This window comes from Cupressus sempervirens, chromosome 2 (assembly GCF_028749045.1).
Source record: "Cupressus sempervirens isolate cs-2001-9-10 chromosome 2, ASM2874904v1, whole genome shotgun sequence".
In the NCBI taxonomy this organism is placed as follows: domain Eukaryota; kingdom Viridiplantae; phylum Streptophyta; class Pinopsida; order Cupressales; family Cupressaceae; genus Cupressus; species Cupressus sempervirens.
Window position 1 is genome coordinate 503,760,919 of NC_143119.1, and position 19,908 is coordinate 503,780,826.

The 19,908-nt window shown below is 36.7% G+C and overlaps 1 protein-coding gene across 2 annotated transcripts in view; it reads left to right on the forward strand.

Annotated features, from left to right (window-relative positions):
• Positions 1-19,908, forward strand: part of LOC149573202 (Nitrilase/cyanide hydratase and apolipoprotein N-acyltransferase family protein) — a 125,551-nt gene that overhangs the window by 60,074 nt on the left and 45,569 nt on the right. For both annotated transcript variants that reach the window (XM_089814377.1, XM_089814378.1), the window contains exons 3-5: positions 3,520-3,744; positions 3,929-4,022; positions 8,966-9,040. In XM_089814377.1, the coding sequence (XP_089670503.1) occupies positions 3,520-3,744; positions 3,929-4,022; positions 8,966-9,040 (394 nt within the window). The remainder of the gene's footprint in view (positions 1-3,519; positions 3,745-3,928; positions 4,023-8,965; positions 9,041-19,908) is intronic.

Here is a 19,908-nt window from a genome sequence, read left to right on the forward strand (position 1 = left end):
AATATTTCAGTTTTGGACAGTTTTGGTCAGCGATGACAGAGAAATGATTAGATGGCTTTGTGATTACAGGGATATGATGTATATGGGCTACTATTATGGTTGTTGGTTTTGATATGTGATGCAACAAATGTTATGGTATTTTGAAGTGGTACAGGTCCAAGAAGAAAACAAGATAGAACATTTTTGGTATTTGGGATATTAACTTAGTAAATTGAATTGGCTTTACAATTCAAGTACTTAGCATTGAAGTGACGATAACAAACGTCTTAACTCTTGGATAGAATGATTTCATTTTGTGTTTTGATATGGGTATGGACGCATTCGATTAAGTCCTCGCGAAGCCGCTAGGAATAAAGAGTTGTGGTGGTATAAAGGAATGTATTATGACATACAAGGATGTGTAATAGTTTTTGATATGATGTGCGAGCCTTGATCTAGTTATCAGAGCAGAGTGAATGCGAGCTTACACTGGAACTAATCATACATTGTGATGAAATGTACAGTTCATTGGATATAATCCAAGCTATGTGTAATACTTCATGTATTGGATAGTAAGTCCTCGAAGGTAGCTTTAACCTTCCTTGTATCGACCAGTGAGTTCCCTTTTGTTCTCATTAACTCCTAACATGGTTGTTGTCCTTTAACATGAACTTATGCACTGGATGTATTGTATCAACTCCTAACAGGGTCAGCTCTCCTAACAGGGACACTTCTGTAGTAGTGCATTATCTTGTGGGTATCATCCCCATCAAGGTTTTCCCTTGGCCAAGGTTTCCTCGAGAACAAATGGTGGTGTTATGAGTTCTTCAGTTGTATATGGTATATTGTTATGCTTTATCATTTCAGTCATTGTTTGGTATTGTGGTAAAGAGAATAAATTGTTTAAAAGTGCTGCAATCATGATTCATCCCCCCCTAGTGTTGCTTAATCCTAACAAAAGACTTTGCACCTAATTCTAAGAAGATGAGAAAATATCTTTCTCGCATTCAATGCTTTAGATATGACAAGTCTGGTCACTATGCAAGAGATTGTGTTTTAAAGCCTAAGTAACAAGTGACAAATATTGATGAAGTTTCAAGGGAAAAGAAGACAATTCAAATGAATTCCTTTTCATATCTGCATTATCAAATAGTGTTCCAAGAGATAGTGACACTTCGCTAATTGATAGTGGAGCTTCCCAACACATCATATGCTATTGAGAACACCTCTCAAATTTGGTAGAAAGGGAGTCTAGCCTTCAAGTGATCATTGGAGATGAGGCACACTATCCAGCAAAAGGATTTGGTGCTAGATCACCCAACCTAAAATCTGGGATTCCTCCACATCTAAGTAATGTTTTATTTGTGCCAGGAATCAAGAGAAAGCTTGTACCTTTTTTCAGTTTTTGGAGGGTAACGGCTATCAAGTAGCATTTTTGGAAGGAAAATTCTTTTATGGCCAAACAAGTCTAGCATCAAGTTTGCACGTGTGATTGGAAATTGACACTAGAGTGTGTACAACCTTTCCATACATCCAGTTCAAGCTCTTATACATAACTCTTCTAGTTCCAGTGAACTATGGTATACAAAACTTGGGTCATCTACATTACAATGCCCTTCCATCATTAGAGAATATGGTTAAGGGAATTCCTAAACTTAGTCATGTACCAAATGGTACTTGTAAAGGTTGTGTTATTGGCAAAAACATTAATTGTCTTCTAGATCTTGGATACAATGAGGGTCCAACAAAATGGGATCAAAGTCTACTTGATGGAGAAGTTGCAGTGATTGTGGACGAAGTGGTTGAAGCAAATGGCCTTACTGATTTACCACTGTTATTCTACCAACAGAGGAACTTAAGTTTGAGAGCGATGAGTATTTGGAGGCATCATAGTTTAGGACCTATATGGATGACCATGGTGTAGAAGTGTAGATGATAAATTTAAGATTCATGACTTCAGTTTTTTGTTTGTGTTAACTTATCAATACAATTTCAATATGTAAGTAGTTTGTTAATATTGAACATCTTGGTAATCATTCTCTGTGTTATTACTTTCCATAATGGGTTAGGGGAGGATTTAAGTAGGGCTAAGCATATTAATTCCCTTATCCAAAATCATTATTGTTTTACCTGTTTAGGTTCCTCCAATAGCTTATAGATCTTTTCTTAAATTGTAAGCTTCCGTCACACCTTCATTTTTGTTTGTCTATATATATTCTCATTTTAGGATTTAGTTTTCTTGACAATTTTAATTTCTTCCTGAGATGTGGTCACATGTTTCAATCCATTTTTCCCTTATTTTTTGAATATTTATTCTAGGCTTTTTCTTGAGTTTGATAAAATCTTCAGTATCTTTAAGGAGCTTCTTTTGATTTACCCCAGTTGCATATTTCTTGAAGATTTGGACCTTTTTTGACCAGACACCCATAGTAATGGCATCCACAACATCTAGAAGGAAAACTTTTACAACTGAGAGTTTGAATCCATTAAATTTCTTATGCTTCAAGGGTGATGCTCTTTGGAAGGGGGGATGTGAGATCAAGTTCTGTACCTATTCTGGCAAAAACAAATAGCCCATTAATTTGAATTGGCCTTCAATTGCCAGCCCCAAAGTCTTGGCAATCATCTGAAAAGCGATAGGGGACCAAAACTCTTGAGGAAGGTCATATATACTTATCCAAACTATTGTTGTAGTGGGTATTTCCTTCAGGCTTGAAGGCTCTGAACTGACATGCCAATGTTTCACAAAGAGACTGGCATTCTGAGAAGAATAAGCCCCTTAACTGAAGACTCCATTTGCTAATAGATTCATTAACAGAAATTGCTATGAAATACCCTTTACATAGGATTATAATTTGTGTTCTTTTTCAAGGATTGCCAAGTGCTGAGTAATCTATGGATCAGACTCCTTCCATACAAGGTGTAAACATTCTTTCAAAATTCCAAAATATCAATATTGGTAATATGAGATTCTTCAAGGGCTTTCATTCATTGATCCAAACTTCTCTTGGGTTGATTGATCTTCCACTTGTCACTAGCTGATGGAACAATTTCAATCTCTTTTTCTAATATTAAAAGAGCCAGATTGCTTGTTCATATTTCTCAATGAGTGAATGGGGTAAGATCCCCTCATACTTGGAATCATTGAGCGAGAACCAAAGTGAGAAGAAATAGAGACCAAAGAGCCAAAATAGACAACAAATGAATAATGGAAATCTGCAAACTTCAGCTGACAATGTTCATTAAATATTCCTTCTGTAAAATTACAAATTGTCTAGTTTTGTGGCAATTCTCATGTTTTTAGCTAAATTTGATACATTGTTTAATAGGGTTTGATTCATATTTTTTTCACACCAGTTGATGTTTAATTCAGTTTTATCTGTGGGTGTTAGTGTAATTTATTTTATTTTATATGTCTAAGCTGGAAAATTGGAATTTCCCTTTTAAGATGTTTCAATTGATATAAAAAACTGACTACTATTCTGTTTGAAATTGGTTCGAGAATTTACAGCCATGATATTCATTTGAATTATGTGACAGGAGATATGGAATGGCCCATATTCAAATGTGAGCTTTCCGGTATATGCAGAAGATATAGATGCTGGTGGAAGTGCATCTCCTTCAACGTCAATGCTTTCTGAAGTTGCCCGGAGCAAAGGGATCACAATTGTTGGCGGATCAATTTCTGAGCGAAATGGTGATCATCTGTACAACACATGTTGTATATTTGGAAAAGATGGAGAATTGAAGGGTAAACATAGAAAGGCATGTATTGAGTATCATTTCATGCAGAGGGTTTAGATGCTTTATTTCTTGCTTTCATGAATGTCTAAGACCAGAATTTAAGAGGTTACAAGAATGTGCATGACTGTGAAGGTCAAGCAAAATAATTTCTGGTTAATTTATTTTTAACATATTGTATTTAGCAATGGATGTTGCGGTTTTGCAGATACATCTTTTTGACATTGACATTCCTGGAAAAATTTCCTTCAAGGAATCCAAAACACTTACACCTGGGAATACCCCAACCGTTGTGGAAACAGGTAATCTATATCATGAAATTGAAAGTAAGCTAATCAGAAATTGTAATGCAGGCTTAGCATGTATGTTTGCTTGTTTCGACTATGCATTATAACTGCTTTGGTGCCTCTTAGATGCTGGCCTGTTGGTTTATATCTTGTATTGTGAAATGCTGTTTACTGAATTTATTTGTTGATTTAACACTAGTTATTCAAAGTGAGAAGAGTAAAACTAGTCTAAATATTTAGTTCTCAAGTGTAGAATCTTGGAGAAGTTTGTGCTGTATACTATTATATCTGATAAGATTACTTTCTATAATAATGAACAGAGATAGAGTAAAATAAGTAACCTCTATTCATATGCAGTTTATTAGATACCTAATATGATATGTGCTACCAGTGTATCGTAATTATAACCATTGAACAGTAATACTAGACATGGATCAACATGATGGAGCCTTTTTTTTGAGCCTCCATTTGTGCACATTTTCACTATGGGCCGGTACATATATTTCATCTAGTCTGCAATCTATTACAAGTTCAATTATACATATAAAACAAAAGGGTGATGCTGACATAGTTATGGACATTGTGGATTTTATGACATACAGTGGTCATCTTGACAAACAAGGAGTTACTCCATGAGGACATGCCGATTCTGTAATAAAGATAAAGATTTTTCTCTTTTCGATGCAGTCTGGCCATCATGTGTTCATTCTGGAATTATGAAAGCATCTGGCCCTTGAACTGGAGATGTCCATGACCGAAATTTTCAGAGAGGATTGGTTGATTGATATGTTTAAATTACCAAAAGAAATTAATAAACTATACATTTATAGTAAGCTAGCTACTGCTTCAGCACTATACAGAGTTACCTGATGTCATACGTATCATGAGGAATTTCCAAACCATTAGGCAAAAATAATGTTTTCAGAATAGAGGAGTATATTCAAATTGATACATATTAGCAGTAAGCAGTAAAAGAGATATTAAAGACTTATGTTATCACAGAGACATGGTACTTGAAGGACCAACTCTTTCCAAGGCATGGTGGGTTCCGTTACAAAAGAAAGATTTATCAAAGGGCAACAATATCGTTATTAAAAAGATTAGTACCTTCAGCAATAACATGAGTCTGGCATATGTAGAGGACAAACGGGAGGAGTTTTATGGCAATAATTGTGTTTAGCCGGGTTGCATATTAAGTTCAGAATCCATTAAATTAAATTATCAAAATATTATAAAGAAATGTTTTCGGTGGATACAGAACAAGGATTCTGGATGTATTGACAGAGCAGTAGAACAGTGATTTACAAATCTTTGGTTAAGCATGGATGTTTGGTCTGCTCCTCCAGAGACAGCTGGAATTCTCATTATGCCCAGTAGGGGCATATGTCCCTGGCAAGAGCCACTGATGGAGCCTTATTTTTTGGGAAAAATCAGAGCCTCCATTTAAGTACCATTTCTAATTTTCTAATAAAGAATGATGATTTGAGTATACAGCCTCGTGACAGTATACATTATAGATCAGACTTAAGAACAAAATGATATATTATGTTGTGAATTAGGAAGCAAAATTAGGAAAGTCCATTAAGCAGGAAATTGATACCAGGAAGGCAGAAGTTTTCAGACGCTGAAAGCTGAACGCTTAAAAGGAAGATACAAATATCAATAAACCTTTGTCCATTATGGGATTGGCTATTCTTGGTAGAAACATAAATGTGGTAACCTTATCAAGTGACATGATGTTGAAGTATAACTATGAAGACATTCTGTCAAACAGTTTGCAGATACATACTGGTGGAGAACTAATGGCTGACCTAAAGGAATTTATCAACCTAAGTATTTGTTGCTTGTATATCTTTACCAAGTAACAGATTGTACTGATCCATAATACAGCTTCAGGGGTATTTAGTTATTTCTTTGGGACCGATACACAGTGCTATTCACAGGCTAAAGATGGACACATGTTTCAGATTTATTGATAAACTCAAATACAGAAGGGATAGTAATGGACTTAATGATGATTCCCCTATTTGTGCATCAAAGGTTCGCAAAGCCAAGTCTTCAAAAACACTCAGTTGAGAGTTATGTCATTTACAATCCCCGACCTTTCCATTGGCATGCGATAATCTGCAACTATTGTAAGTTTGAAGAGAGCGGTGATGGAAGTTGGAATGAATCTTCTCGGAGATGGATAGAGTGTTCACATTTTCTTCAAGGAAAGAAGCTGCTTATACAACAATTCAAATTGCAAATACTGTGGGAGAGACTTGCATCTGGAGTAGATTCTTTTTCATGAGGAAGTAAATAAATTGATGAGGAGGAAATTATTAGGAAATGGATTTTGAAATCCGAGACAAGAGCCGAAGAATATAGGAAGCCATGAAGTCAACAACGACTGATATGCGCAATGGCAATAACAGCAGGAAGGAAGATCCAGCATTCTGATTGAAAGTCATCCTTTTATTCATGGCAACATTCTTTGTACGCAATGAAAACTGAGGAGCTGTTGGAGGTTGGAAAATATACACGGGAGAAAGAAATATTATCGCCGGATATATTCAAAGGACCAAGACAATGAGACTTATAACAATCATCAGATACTAAATGATATTCATCGGCAATGTTTAGAAGCAAAGTGATTATAATGAGTGAAATTATCATTCGATAAAGTATATTATTAACTGTTGTTGTAGAGTTTATAACGGATATGATTAATTAATCAGGAGGTGTAATATCTATTTAGAAGAAATATGACCTTTCATTTGAAAAGTTATGTTTGGAGACATATAGAGGGTATAAATAATGTTAGAAATTGGAAAAGAAGACAACATTCAAAAACATTGATATTCTGAAGAAGTATTTTATATTATTTTGTATGGAGGGATAAGGAGTTTAATATGACTTTGTAATATAAATTCAATTATTTTATTTTTATAATAAAATAAAATGTCTTTTGTTTATTATCAAATGGCATGGAGATTTAAACTGCAGATGAATCGTCCTTTGTGATTATTTTTTGGAATTCTGTATACAATTCAAATATTGGATAAGTGGACACGGTCATTTAGCATCTTGAATGTGATCATCACAAATATTGTGAAATATATAGTTGTTTCCATATTTGTGTCCAGTTTGTCTCCATACCAGAGGAGTTAAAATTGAATCTGGACTAATTTAAGATTCCGTAATATTTGGTTTATCGCATCTTGATTATTTAATTGTTGGCAGTATAAGTGCTTAAGAACTTTATGAAGTTGTACGTGAAAATTCACTAAAGTTGACTCTATTGCCAGGATGAGCAAAGGCATTGGTCTTTTTATTATTGAAGTCAGAAATAACTTCCTTCCTACAAGCATCAAATTAATTACTATTTAATCATACAAAATATTCAACCATTATCCAGAATCCAGTTTTCATTTTAATTGAGTTTGAGGACCTTGCCAGCCGGAGAACTCCAAAAGTTCAAATTCGCTATACAAAAGCCTTGAACTAGACAGTCAGCATTTGAGGTGAAGGTTTACTCACCTTGGTGTAGTGGAGCCTGAAGTGCAGGGGAATCGAGAAGTATTCCTATTCGTTGGCCAGAACTGATTGAGAAGTCCTATCGGAGAAGTGGTAGGCTTTTGGATTTCCAATCTGCGGTTTTGGGAACCAACACAATGTACAAGTATTAACCAGAGATTAAGCATACATGGCATTAAACAATAGTGTATCAAATGCTTGCTCTGGAAGATTTCCTGACGCAAGTAACAGTTTCAGTTTTGATCAAACTATGAACCTTGATGCAGTAAATCCCTCCATGAAGGACAGAATACTTAAGTTAATTCAAACTATGAAGAGTGCTGCTCAGATTATGGAAGCTATTTTAGTTTAAACTCCAGTTGTATAGTGTGGAAATAATCCTGTCAGAAAAAAAAAGGCTAACTTCTTGTTACAGCTGCAGTCACTTCCAGCAGGTCCTCCAGAGGTCCAATCTCAGAAGCTTTATGCAGACATGGAAGACCTGTTATGCAGTTTATTCCATTCCTCCACATTCTAATAATTACATACGATTGTCAAGGTTCTCTATGTTTCCATTAGTAAGAAAAAATAGTTATGTGGATGGCCAACTACGTGAGTCATGTAGTTGGCTAATTTCACCCATAAATCCTCTTTGTTGATACCATCTTTGATCAAGTAGTTGGAGTTACCCATGTGATAAAGAGTTAGAAATACTACAGTAAAAGAGTAGATTTTAATGTACATTGCTTACAGAGGATTACAAATGAAAGTTTTAGTAACATTTACATAGCTAGAAGTAAATACGTATCCAGTTACTTCACATGCAAATCTATTACCCCAAATTTCAATAAAGAAACAAGTGCTCTGGAAACTAGTGATTCTTCCGTTGAGAGAAAATGTTAGAAACCAATAAAAGGTAGGCACACCAAACATATATTTTTGTGCATTTAATTTCATCATTAATAATAGTATAATATCCTTCTATAAAATTGTAGCAATTTTGTTATACTTGGAACAAAGAAATTTTGTCATATCTCACATGTGGGACATCTTTTTGAATGAATGTTTTATTAATGCAATTTTACCTGAATGTGACTCTTGTCATCTTGTATTACTTCTGATATTGTAAATTCTTTGTTCAGTTCAACCTGATATCAACAGTTTCAGTATGTAACCACTGCAACATAATTATTGATCTTCTACTTCTTACCTTTTTCATTTATGATGTGTTTTATGTTATTCTAAATTAAGCATATTTTATGAAGAGCACAGTCGGCCTGTTATCATGAAATCTATACAACATACAGTGTGTGTGCTCGCATGCACATGTGTTTGTATGCATGTTTTAATTTTAGGGTACCACTCATTGAATGCATGCATATGGAGAAGTGTTTTTCAGTGCATTTTGGAGGATAGATGATTGATGATGCTTTCTAAATGTTCTTGAAATGTGTTTGCAGATGTGGGACGTATTGGGATAGGTATTTGTTATGACATCCGCTTTCAAGAACTGGCCATGCTATATGCAGCTAGAGGTACCTATTACTATAAAGTTGCACATCTTAATTTTAACAATGTTATAATTATTTGCACTTCCAGACTTAGCCAGTTTAATTTTTGTTCCTTTCATTGGCTGGGTGTCCTTTTTTGTGGAGACTATAAAGAATGTAACTTACAAACTGAATAATTAGTTTATGTTACTTGTAATTTTATTTAAATAGCATTATTTAGGTAATTATCCAATAACTCTTTTTTTCTTTGTATTAGCTGTACACCGGATGTGGGGCCCTTCTACATGCATTTTATAATTTTAGATGAGTTTGTGACAAGATGATAAAATACATTTCTGCGGCATGTCTTTTATTGTATTGTTAAGTTGTGTTCCATTGTAGTTTTTCTCTGTAAAATATAATTTTACTAAAGCTAATGAGTACAAATTTCAGTATAATGAGGATTGAGCACCCAATGAGTACACAAATTTAAGGAAACCTAAACCTCCCAGAACATTAGAGAGCAAGAGCAACATGACCAACCATGTCATATCAATTTAGAAAATGTTAAGGACAGGGCACCTCCTTGCACCTTCCAACACCTAAACATGAAGCATATGGAAATATGAACTCCGGCAAGAAACATGCACGAAAGCTCAATCCAAAGCGGCTGGAGCCTTTCCTTATCTACAACTGGTAGATGCAACCAGACCTTCTCTTGCATGCACAGCATCCATAGGACATCCATTCTCCTTGGATTTCCTCTTTGCCTCTGAATCCTCCACAAATTTGATTAACATGTCAATTGCTATATATGATTACTTCTTTGAATCACTCTTTTGTACATAAAAGAAGTTAGAAAAGGCTTTATGCCTCCAACAGGGCATCCTTATGGATAGCTTGCAGCCCTTCCACAAACAAGCCAAATACTTTTTGTGATTGTATACTGGTAGAATTTCAGCTTCTGAATTTCTGGTGGGGGCCTTCTCAATTTTCAAATTCTCTGCCTCATCAGAGCTCAGGTATCACATTGCTTTCCACCTACCAAAAATCTTTTTTTCCACCACCAAATATAATCTCTACCACTCACACCAGATCACTGGAAATGTTTTGTCACACCACAAAAACAATATGCCATCTTGAGGTTTCATTTACAGTTGTTTTAATGTAGACATTGGATTCTATTTACTGGGTCTAATCCTAGCAACAGTAAGAGAATCAACATATGAAAAGTGCAAACTGCATGAACTTCCTTTACAAGGAGGTAGCAGAGCCAAATATCTATCTAAAGGGCCGAAAGTCTATAATTACTAACTATGGTGTATGTTAGTTTTGTTCCACTACAACATGCAGAATCAAATGTTGAATTCTGATGTAGCTGCGAGATAGATCTGGTCATACTTCAATTCTACAAATTTATGTTCTCCTGTTCGTCTGGTTACTTTTCACTATTAGTTAGACCTGCAACAGTAACCTGAGAGTCCTGTTATATAATCAAATCCTACACCCAACTTTTAAACCCACTCCAACTCGGTACACTTTTAATTCTTGTCCACAAGAAGAATGAGCCTTCACAAATTAATTACCCTGAATTATCTCTAATAAGTATCTCAAACACCTTTCAGCCCTGGATTACCCCCTAGAAACTGATTGTCCCATTTTTTTTTCCCTGTTGATTACCCCATCAATAGTGATATTCCTGGCGCATTCTAATTTTCTTTTGTCTTTTAATATTGGCATTCTTAGAATCATATGCGATTGTAACTTCTTACACACCTTTTTACTAAATTGTTCCTTACCCTAATATATGCTTGATTTCCTATATGCTATTTAGTATTCATTTCTATTGATGTTTCATTGGTCTGATGGTAAAATCGCAGGACAACTAACTGTTGAGTATAGCCAGAAATGGTTCTAATTGGCTTTAAATATTTTATTTTAGGGATAATTATGTAAAAACATTTAGGCTTTTCTTTTTCATGACTCATAATTTCTATTAAAAATCTCGAGTTTATGTTGCCATTCTTCTCTAGTTATTGATTATAAATAAGATTCAGAGATTGTTTTTTCCATGGCAAGTTTTCAATCTAAGTTTATGAAGCAGTGGTCTAAAGTTCCTTTAAATTCTTTGGACTAAATATAGACTGGATTCTACCTTCTTTATCTCCTTATAGCTTGCTGTGAATAACTTCAGATTATTGCCTTTAATTGGATTAGAAATGTAATTCACAATTCTGTCTTTTACTTATGCAATTTGTATGAGTTCAGCAATGACTAAGGAACAGACTTGTATTTGTTCTTGTGTGCTCTTAGACTTCATCCTTACCCTCTATAAGCATAGGAGTCAAGAGACATGTCCTTAGAAAGGACATGTCTCTTCCAAAGTTATTTGCCTAACCTCTAGAAGCGACTTTCTAAGAATGATTAAGTTTAATCACAAACATACACAATTAATTTTAGTTTAGTCTTAAACCAAAATCCTAAGGATAGACGCCGATCTTTTAAAGGAAACACAGCAAAGACTTAGTCCTTTACTTAGCATGCCATATCAAAATGGATCGATTGGATCAGTATGATAGTAAGTTACAGAATTAACAGTTGGAACTGATTAGGACTTCAAACATGCATTCAGCACAGATGAATTTTTCTAAAATGCTTCGGCAGAGTTCTCTTTTAATGATGCAAGAAAAAGGTGGAATTCGTCACTTAATGGTCTGCCTCAAGTGCAACAAATGCTCTACTCTGTTAAATACTTAAAGATAAATATATGTAGTGGCCACATCCGAGAAAAACAGTAAACCCATCTAAGCCTACCATTTAATTCCATTCTATGCATGGGTTTGTTTTGGGAACTTGGTAGAAAGAATTTTCTAACATATTGCCTTGATTCTTTTACTGTACCTGTTAATTCCATTCTATGGTGACCTGACATTTCTTGCAGGAACTTGGGAGGAAGATTATAATGAATGAAGGCAGTTTCCATTTCCTAACTCTCTTGCCTCATTCTCAACATTTTTCTCCATAGTGGTTCCACTAGTCTGCAACAAAGCAAATGTCTGATAAACATCTGTGATTCTTACACAAGATATCCTGATGTGTGAAAAATACCAAAAAATCCATTCTAACAATCTCAATAGCATCTACAATCCCCACAGATTCCCTTCCCTGGCCTTGGGCTGCATCCCACCTTCACCTTTGCAGCCTAGAATTCACATTCTTATAGACATGAGATTTGACATGGTACCTCTTATGGAAGCTTTTAGTCTATGGCTTCGCTCTTGTGGATGTCATGGGCTCTGTCTCTTGGCTTGAGACTTCAGATCATTGCTCTCTTAAAATTGGTTATTGATTCAACTTAGATTTATTGTGAGAGATTCCTTACACATGTAGGACTTCTGATACTTCTTTTGAAAACTTATATCTTGCAGATTATCTAAATTTGACATGCTCTAAATATTAGTTTAGACCAAAGGGGCAGACAGAGAGAGAGAGGGAGAGTACTATGGTAGATATCACAAAGATAATAAACAAAACAGTCTAGTGGTTGTAATGTCAAAAAAAATAGTGAGCTTAATGAAATTTATGCTTTTGTGTACATCTGTGCTTTAAGGGGATGGAGTAAGTTTAACATTAATTAGAAAAGAGCTTCTTGTATAAACTCTGTACATTCCATTTACAACAATGTTTCTGATCACACTCTGTGATGCATCATCAGGATAATGAGATCAAAATGACGAGATGTTTCCAAGATAGCTTAATATAAGTAATAGATGTCAATAAAGCACATGGAAACCAACAAAGACAATAAGTAAAAATTGAGATTTATAAGGGTGAGAGGGATAAGAATGTAAGATGAGAACAATGAGATACAAAGCTAAGTGTTGAGATATAAGGGGAAGGTAAAGAGACAAATGAGGAAGAGATGGAAAGAGAAAAATGAGGTTGGGGAGAAAGGAAACAATAATTATAAATCAAAAGAGAAGCACCATACCTAATGAGGAAATTAAAAAACAAACAAAAGAGAAGAAATTGAGTAAACCTTGAAAAGATTTTTAAGAGGAAAGGTGAGAGGTCCAATGGATAAGATTGGAAGATGGGAAACTAGGAGTAGGAAGCGACCAAATAGGAAAATTGGAAGTCAACTATGTTCTCTACTGAAAGGTTCAAGGTTGGTTAAGAGTAATTGCTGCAAAGTTCTTAGATCCCAACCCTCATTCTTATTTAGGCTATATGTGTGCATGTTAATCTCAATTGCTTCACTTATTTTTCTTCGGTAATATCTATTCTCTTTTACAAGAACAATGATATCTTCTAAGGAGATGCAACATTTGATATACGAAGACTGCCTAACAAGTGTGGATTTGTTAAGGCAATTATGTTTGATGGCCCTGTGATTCTCCTTGACCCTAGTGCTGATGAGATGACCTGTTTTACCAGTGTGGGGAGTGCCACATTAGAAGGTGAAATGGTTACCATGGTTTAGAATCTCAAAAACTCTGAAACTATTTTACTGACAAATTTATGTATGATAATTGAAATAAATTATGAAAATTGATATAACAGTCAAAATTTGATGCATCATACCATCCAATAATATCTCAACTGTTCAAATGTTGTCATTAATGTCAAAGAAGAAATCAGATTCCTGAAGGTTTATACTTTTAAGGTCAGAGGCTTCTACATCAAAGGGCAGAATTTATCCTACCACCGACAGCAATAACATTAGATAAAGCTCCTTAGTTTATGCTGGCCGACACACATAAATATGGCACCTTTGGGACTAGATAAATAAAATAAGGTTAATATTTAAAGTCGATTTGGGCCAATTCATAGCCTGATGCATTCTTTTGAAGATACAAATTAATTAATATTTACATATGGGCTGATCATGTCTAGCACCCATTGGAAGAGTTTTAGATAACATGAAGTTGTTTAAATGCACACATGGCCGACTTTGGAGAGTCATCCCTCTTGGGTGTAGTGTTCCTAATTGTAATATTCCGCCTTAGCATGCCTAAGAGACAACTTCTATCACCTCCACTTCATAGGCTGGAGGTCATCAAATACAACCCTCTAGATGTTGGATGTCATACGCGAGATGTTGGATGCTGATGCTGGACACCGTACATTGGATGCTCAATGTCATTACACAATCCATTGTTTGACGTTGGATGTCAGATATTGAATGTCTTACGTTGGATGCGAGTGTAATGTTTCATTCTAGGCTGGACGTCATTTAGCACACAAATAAGAAAGCAAACTTCAAATTTGCCTGCAGTAAGATGTAAACTAGGAGACCACATGGTAGTTATTATGAGACCATATGGTATGGGTTAGAAGGTCATACGGTATGATTGTGTGACCGTATGGTGGTGTTCTATAGAGGTTGTACGGTGAAGTTGCTGATGGGGTACAATGAAGTTGCTAATGGAGTACGGTTGGAGGTGATGGTGTATGACATCAAAGAAGAGGTGACATACATAAGTATGCCGTATTGTGTGAAAGTGAATGTCATACAAAGATTTTAGAGGGTTTGTATGGTGATTTCAAATGGTGTACAAAAGTCAAGGAAATGAAATGCTGTGGAGGGTATTTGGGCTGCCGGGATTAGTTCAAAATGCATAAAAATACTTTGAGCAATAATGGGTGAACTGTAGGACGGTTGGAATACCGATAGATATGCACTTCGATATTGATTGGATGACAAATATAAACAAAAATTCACCTACCAGATATTCACCAAGAAAAATGGGTGCAAGAAAATGTTACTGAACATAGAATTTATATCAGCAGACAAAGATGGCGATCCAAATGTGCCAAATCCGAAGCAAAGTAATACAAAGAGGGAATAGGGTGAGGATTGAATCCCATTGAAACAAGAAAGAGCCAAGTAGGAAAGATCTCGCACTTTCGAAATAGTGAGATAAGCAGAACTTCAACAGGAATTTGCAATACAAAAAAAAATCCAAATCGCATACTAACAACTTCCTACATGTTGCACATAAATACCCCTTCGGAGAAAACTCTCGAGGGTTCACAAAAGAATGTTGACATGGCAAACACCTACAGATAATTAATAAAATTTAGGCCTCTTTATTAATTAAATCAATTAATTAAATAAGTCCTTGTGATATTATTTAATTTTTAGGATCATTTGGTTAATCAACCTAATTAAAAATTGGGGACATTACAAATCCTCTCCGCCCAAAGATTGCTTGTACTCGAGCAATTAGCTATCTAATCCACACCATCAACACCTGGATCCCGAATCAAATGCACAGGTAGAGCATGTGAGTTAACATCAAATCTTTATTGCAACACACAATCATCCAACTTCCACTGCGTCACTTTGTGTAATGTTCCCCACTTAGCCAGTTTGGAGGTATGTTGTCGTTAGCCCATTCTTGTATGGTCCCGAGGGCTAACTAAGACTTGAAAAGGGATCCTGAGATTATTTGGCCTAGTCAAATTTAATTACAGGCCAAACGGAGTTCGTTTGTTGGGTTGTCAGGAAGACTAACTATTTTTAGTAAGCCAATAGGAGGATGCAGTGCCTTCACTTTTCAGTGACAGGATGAGATGCGTTTTGTTGGGCTCTTTCTAATGAGCTATTATATGTGGGATTTCGAGTTTATTTGGTATATTATTTTAATGTTTGAAGTTACAACGGTAAAGTGACTATTTAAATTAAATATTATAATGTTTCATAAAGTCACTTTATAAAAATCAAGAGTCCCCCTTTTGAGTACATACATGGACTTTGTAAAAAGAAAAAAAGAAGTAATATTAAAAGTCATGTATTATCCCACATTGGCAAGACGGAAGTGTGGAGCAAGTGAGGAAGGGATTAAAAGGAAGAGGATAGCTCTCATTTATTCAGGCTTGGAAATATCAAAGAAATTGGAGAATTTTCTGGAGATTATATCTCAATAGTTTGAAGGACGAAATCCCTTCAAGTTGGAAATCTTGACGCCATTGAAAGATATGGTCTTGAGATTCAACATGGTTGCAGTCTGAAAAAAGCAGATACGAAAAAACAGCCCGAAAAAAGAACCGAAAAAGCAGGTGGAAAAAGCAATCCGTAAAAGCAGTTCAAAAAGCGGAACCGAAAAAGAAGGCTGAAAAAGCGGGTACGAAAAAGCAGGCCGAAAAAGCAGTTCGAAAAAAGCAAAGTAGAAGGGGCAGCATAGAAGGAAATTATTTCAGCCATCTACAACTAGGTTCTTTTGTTAGTATTGTTTTTAGGGTGTTATAAGCTTTCAGCTGTAAGTGTGCATTATACCAGTATTATCATTTTGTAATCCATGTAAATGCCAAAGTCTTGGCCATATTTCATGAGCATTGTAATTTTCATTGCAATTAAGAAGATAATAGTTGCTGGTGTCATTTAAGCAATTTAATATCATTATTTATCAGCTAGTTAGTTTGCATACCAACTGTTTGTAAAAATGCCAGTTGGCTGTAGGTGTTCATTTCTCATGCTTAGATCATATATATGCATTGAATATTGTCAAATTTAGTAGCACCTCATGTTAGGTCATTTGTGTAGTCCATTGTCTTCTAGCACAAGATTTTCATTGATGCAAATTGTAAAAAGGTCATTTGAAGCTAGCTGAAATACTATATCAGTCATACGTCCCTTGCATGTGAATTGTTTGATAAAATTCCTTGAGCTTTCATCAGCATTTTTGAGGGCAGATTTGAGGAGGGTTATTACAGTGGTATCAGAGCTATAAGTCCTGCCATCCTGTGGAGGTCTTATAGGGAATTTGGAATAGCCAGATAGAGGGGAAAGTGTTTGACGAAATGTCAAAACACTAAAATCAGAGCATTTTTTTGTTTGAGCATGCGATAGGGGCCTTATAATTTCCGCAATACCAGAGCAAGACAAAATAGGACTTCAGACCTGCAGAGCAAACAGTCTAGTTCATCCGTGCAGGTGGACATAGAATCCAGTCATACAGACACAGAGGAGGTATTCTTTCATCAAGACATCAATATGGGTGACCGAGATGACAGGAATGCTCGGGATCCTGGAGAGGAAAGATTCTTACAGTTATTAGAGACCTTGGCACAGGGACAACGATTAGCAGAACAGAGGGCACAGGAACAAAATCAGAGAATGGAGGTTATGATGCAGATGATGGCTCGTCAAATGGGGTTGAACGCTAACATAGGTGGAGGAAATAATCAGAATGGTAACAATTAGAATGGGAATAATCAAGATGGGACACATAATGGAGGTGAACAAGTCGGGAACAATTTCGGTCATGCACCTCAGCAAGCTAGGACAGTGAGTTCGAGGCCCATGATTCCCACATTTCCTCCTAGAGCTCCAGAGCAGCCCATACCAGAGCCCCAGATCACTGATATACAGGACTAGTTGAGGAGAGATTGGGAAGCCGGAGGTCCAGATTTTACTGCTGCAATTACCTTTAGGGAGTATATGGATGTGCGGATGAAACATATGCCACGTGGACATGATAGGAACCAGAGCTATGAGCTTCGGAAGAAAGTAGGGAAACTTCAGTTACCATATTATGATGGCTCGGGGAAGTCTACAGCAAGAGCTTGGGTTCAAAAGCTTGATACATACTTTCAATTGAACCCTATGCCTGAGGAAGAAGCTATTAAGTATGCAGCAATTCATCTGGATGGGTTAGCACACGAGTGGTGGCATCATGGTATGGTCACTATGGGTCATGCACACATTACCTCATATGTGGAGTTTACGGAGAGACTGATTGAACGTTTTGATAGGAAGGATCCAGAACTACATTTCAAGGAGTTAGCTCAGCTTAAACAATGGGGATCATTGGAAACATACATTTCAGAATTTCAGAAACTTGTAGTGTTAGTAACAGATGTATCTGAACGAAGGATACTGGTTCTATTTATGGATGGGTTAGCTGATCCGTTGAGAGGGTGGATTAAAGCTCTCAACCCTCCCACTTTGCAGGAAGCCATTAAGAAAGCTCGTGACATGGATTCCTCTTCAGCTTCTAAAAATAAATTCCAGGCAAAGAGTTTCCCTTCGAGGAAAGATAAGGACAGTAAACCTTTTCGTAGAGAGGGTCAGCCACCTACGGAGGAAAGTAAGAGGTTGGACAATGAGAGACTTAATGATCTCAGGAAGAAGAAGCTTTGTTTTCATTGCAGGGAGCCTTGGGATTTGTCACATAAGTGTCCATTGAAAGCAAAAGCCAAGCAGATGGAGTACTTTTCAGCCGAAGAGTCAGTGGATGGAGATTCAGAGCAGTCATCAGAATCAGATGGAGATGATAATTCTTCACATGAGGAAGCACACAGTGATAGCACGATAGCTCAGTTGTCCAGTATACAGGAGGCTGTCACTTTTAGAGTTAGGGGAACTTTGGATGGACAAAGATTTGTGGCACTCATTGATACTGGGGCAACACATAACTTCATTGATGAAAAGTTTGTGACACGTAGAGGGCTACATACAGAAGAGCATAGGGGATTTAAGGTGATGGTTGCCGACGGCTTCAAAATCAACTGTACCAAGAAAATCTCCAACTTGCAGCTTCGTTTGGGAGATTATGACATGGTGGGAGATTTCTTTGTTGTCAACATTGGTGATCAGGATATGGTGCTTGGGATGAATTGGATGAAATCTCTGGAAGAGTTTACATTTAACCTCCAGAAAATGGAAATGAGGTTTGAGGCAAATGGTAAGAAGATAGTACTCAGAGGTTTGTCAGATGGGAGACTACGAGTGGTGTCACTCAAGCGGATGCAGAGTTTCTTCAGACACGACTAGGTGCAGTGGACAACAGAGTTCAGAGTAATGCCTGAGGTGACAGAGCAACATAAACAGGAGTATCCCCCTAATGTACAAAAAATGATAACCAAACATACTAAGGTGTTTGGTGAGATACCTCTAGGGAGACCCCCGGATAGGGGAATCGAGTATGTTATTGAGTTAGAGGAAGGGGCTAAGCCAGTCATCATCACACCCTACCGCCATCCAAAGAGATATAAAGATGAAATAGAAAAGGCAATCAAGGAGTTGATTGACATGGGGCACATACGACCAAGCAAGAGTCCTTTTGCTTCTTCAGTAGTATTGGTGAAGAAGGATGGTACAATGAGGATGTGCATTGATTATAGGGAACTAAACAAGAAGACAATCAAGAACCGATACCCTATTCCGCGCATTGATGAGCTTATTGATGAATTGCACGGTGCCTGCTACTTCTCTAAGATTGATTTGAGATCCGGCTACCACCAAATACGGGTTAGAGAGGTGGATGTGGAGAAGACAGCTTTTAGATGCCACTATGGACATTTTGAGTTCTTAGTCATGCCCTTTGGGTTGACTAATGCCCCCGCCACTTTCCAGTCTTGTATGAATAGAGTATTCAGAGATCAGTTGAGGAAGTTTGTGTTGATTTTTTTTGATGATATACTGATATATAGCCGTACTTGGGAGGAACATTTGAAGCATATTGATGCAGTGCTCAACATTCTAGAGAGGGAGTCATTATATGCCAAGATGAGTAAATGCGAGTTCGGGATGACAGAGTTGCTCTATCTAGGGCATATTATTAGTGCAGGAAGTGTTCGGGTTGACCCAGACAAGATCAGGGCCATTCTGGATTGGCCACCACCGAGGAACATTTCGCAACTCAAGGGATTTCTTGGGCTTTGTGGGTTCTACCTCAGATTTGTGAAGGGATTTTCACAGATAGCAGCACCACTTACAGATTTGACACGGAGAGACAGTTTCAAGTGGTCAGAGAAGGCTCAGGATTGTTTTGACAGGTTCAAGGAGCTGATGAGTACATGCCCTGTTTTAGCCATTCCAGATTTCACCAAGCCTTTTGAGCTGCAGTGTGATGCCTTAGGAGAGGGCGTAGGAGCTGTCCTCATGCAGGACAAACATCCCATCG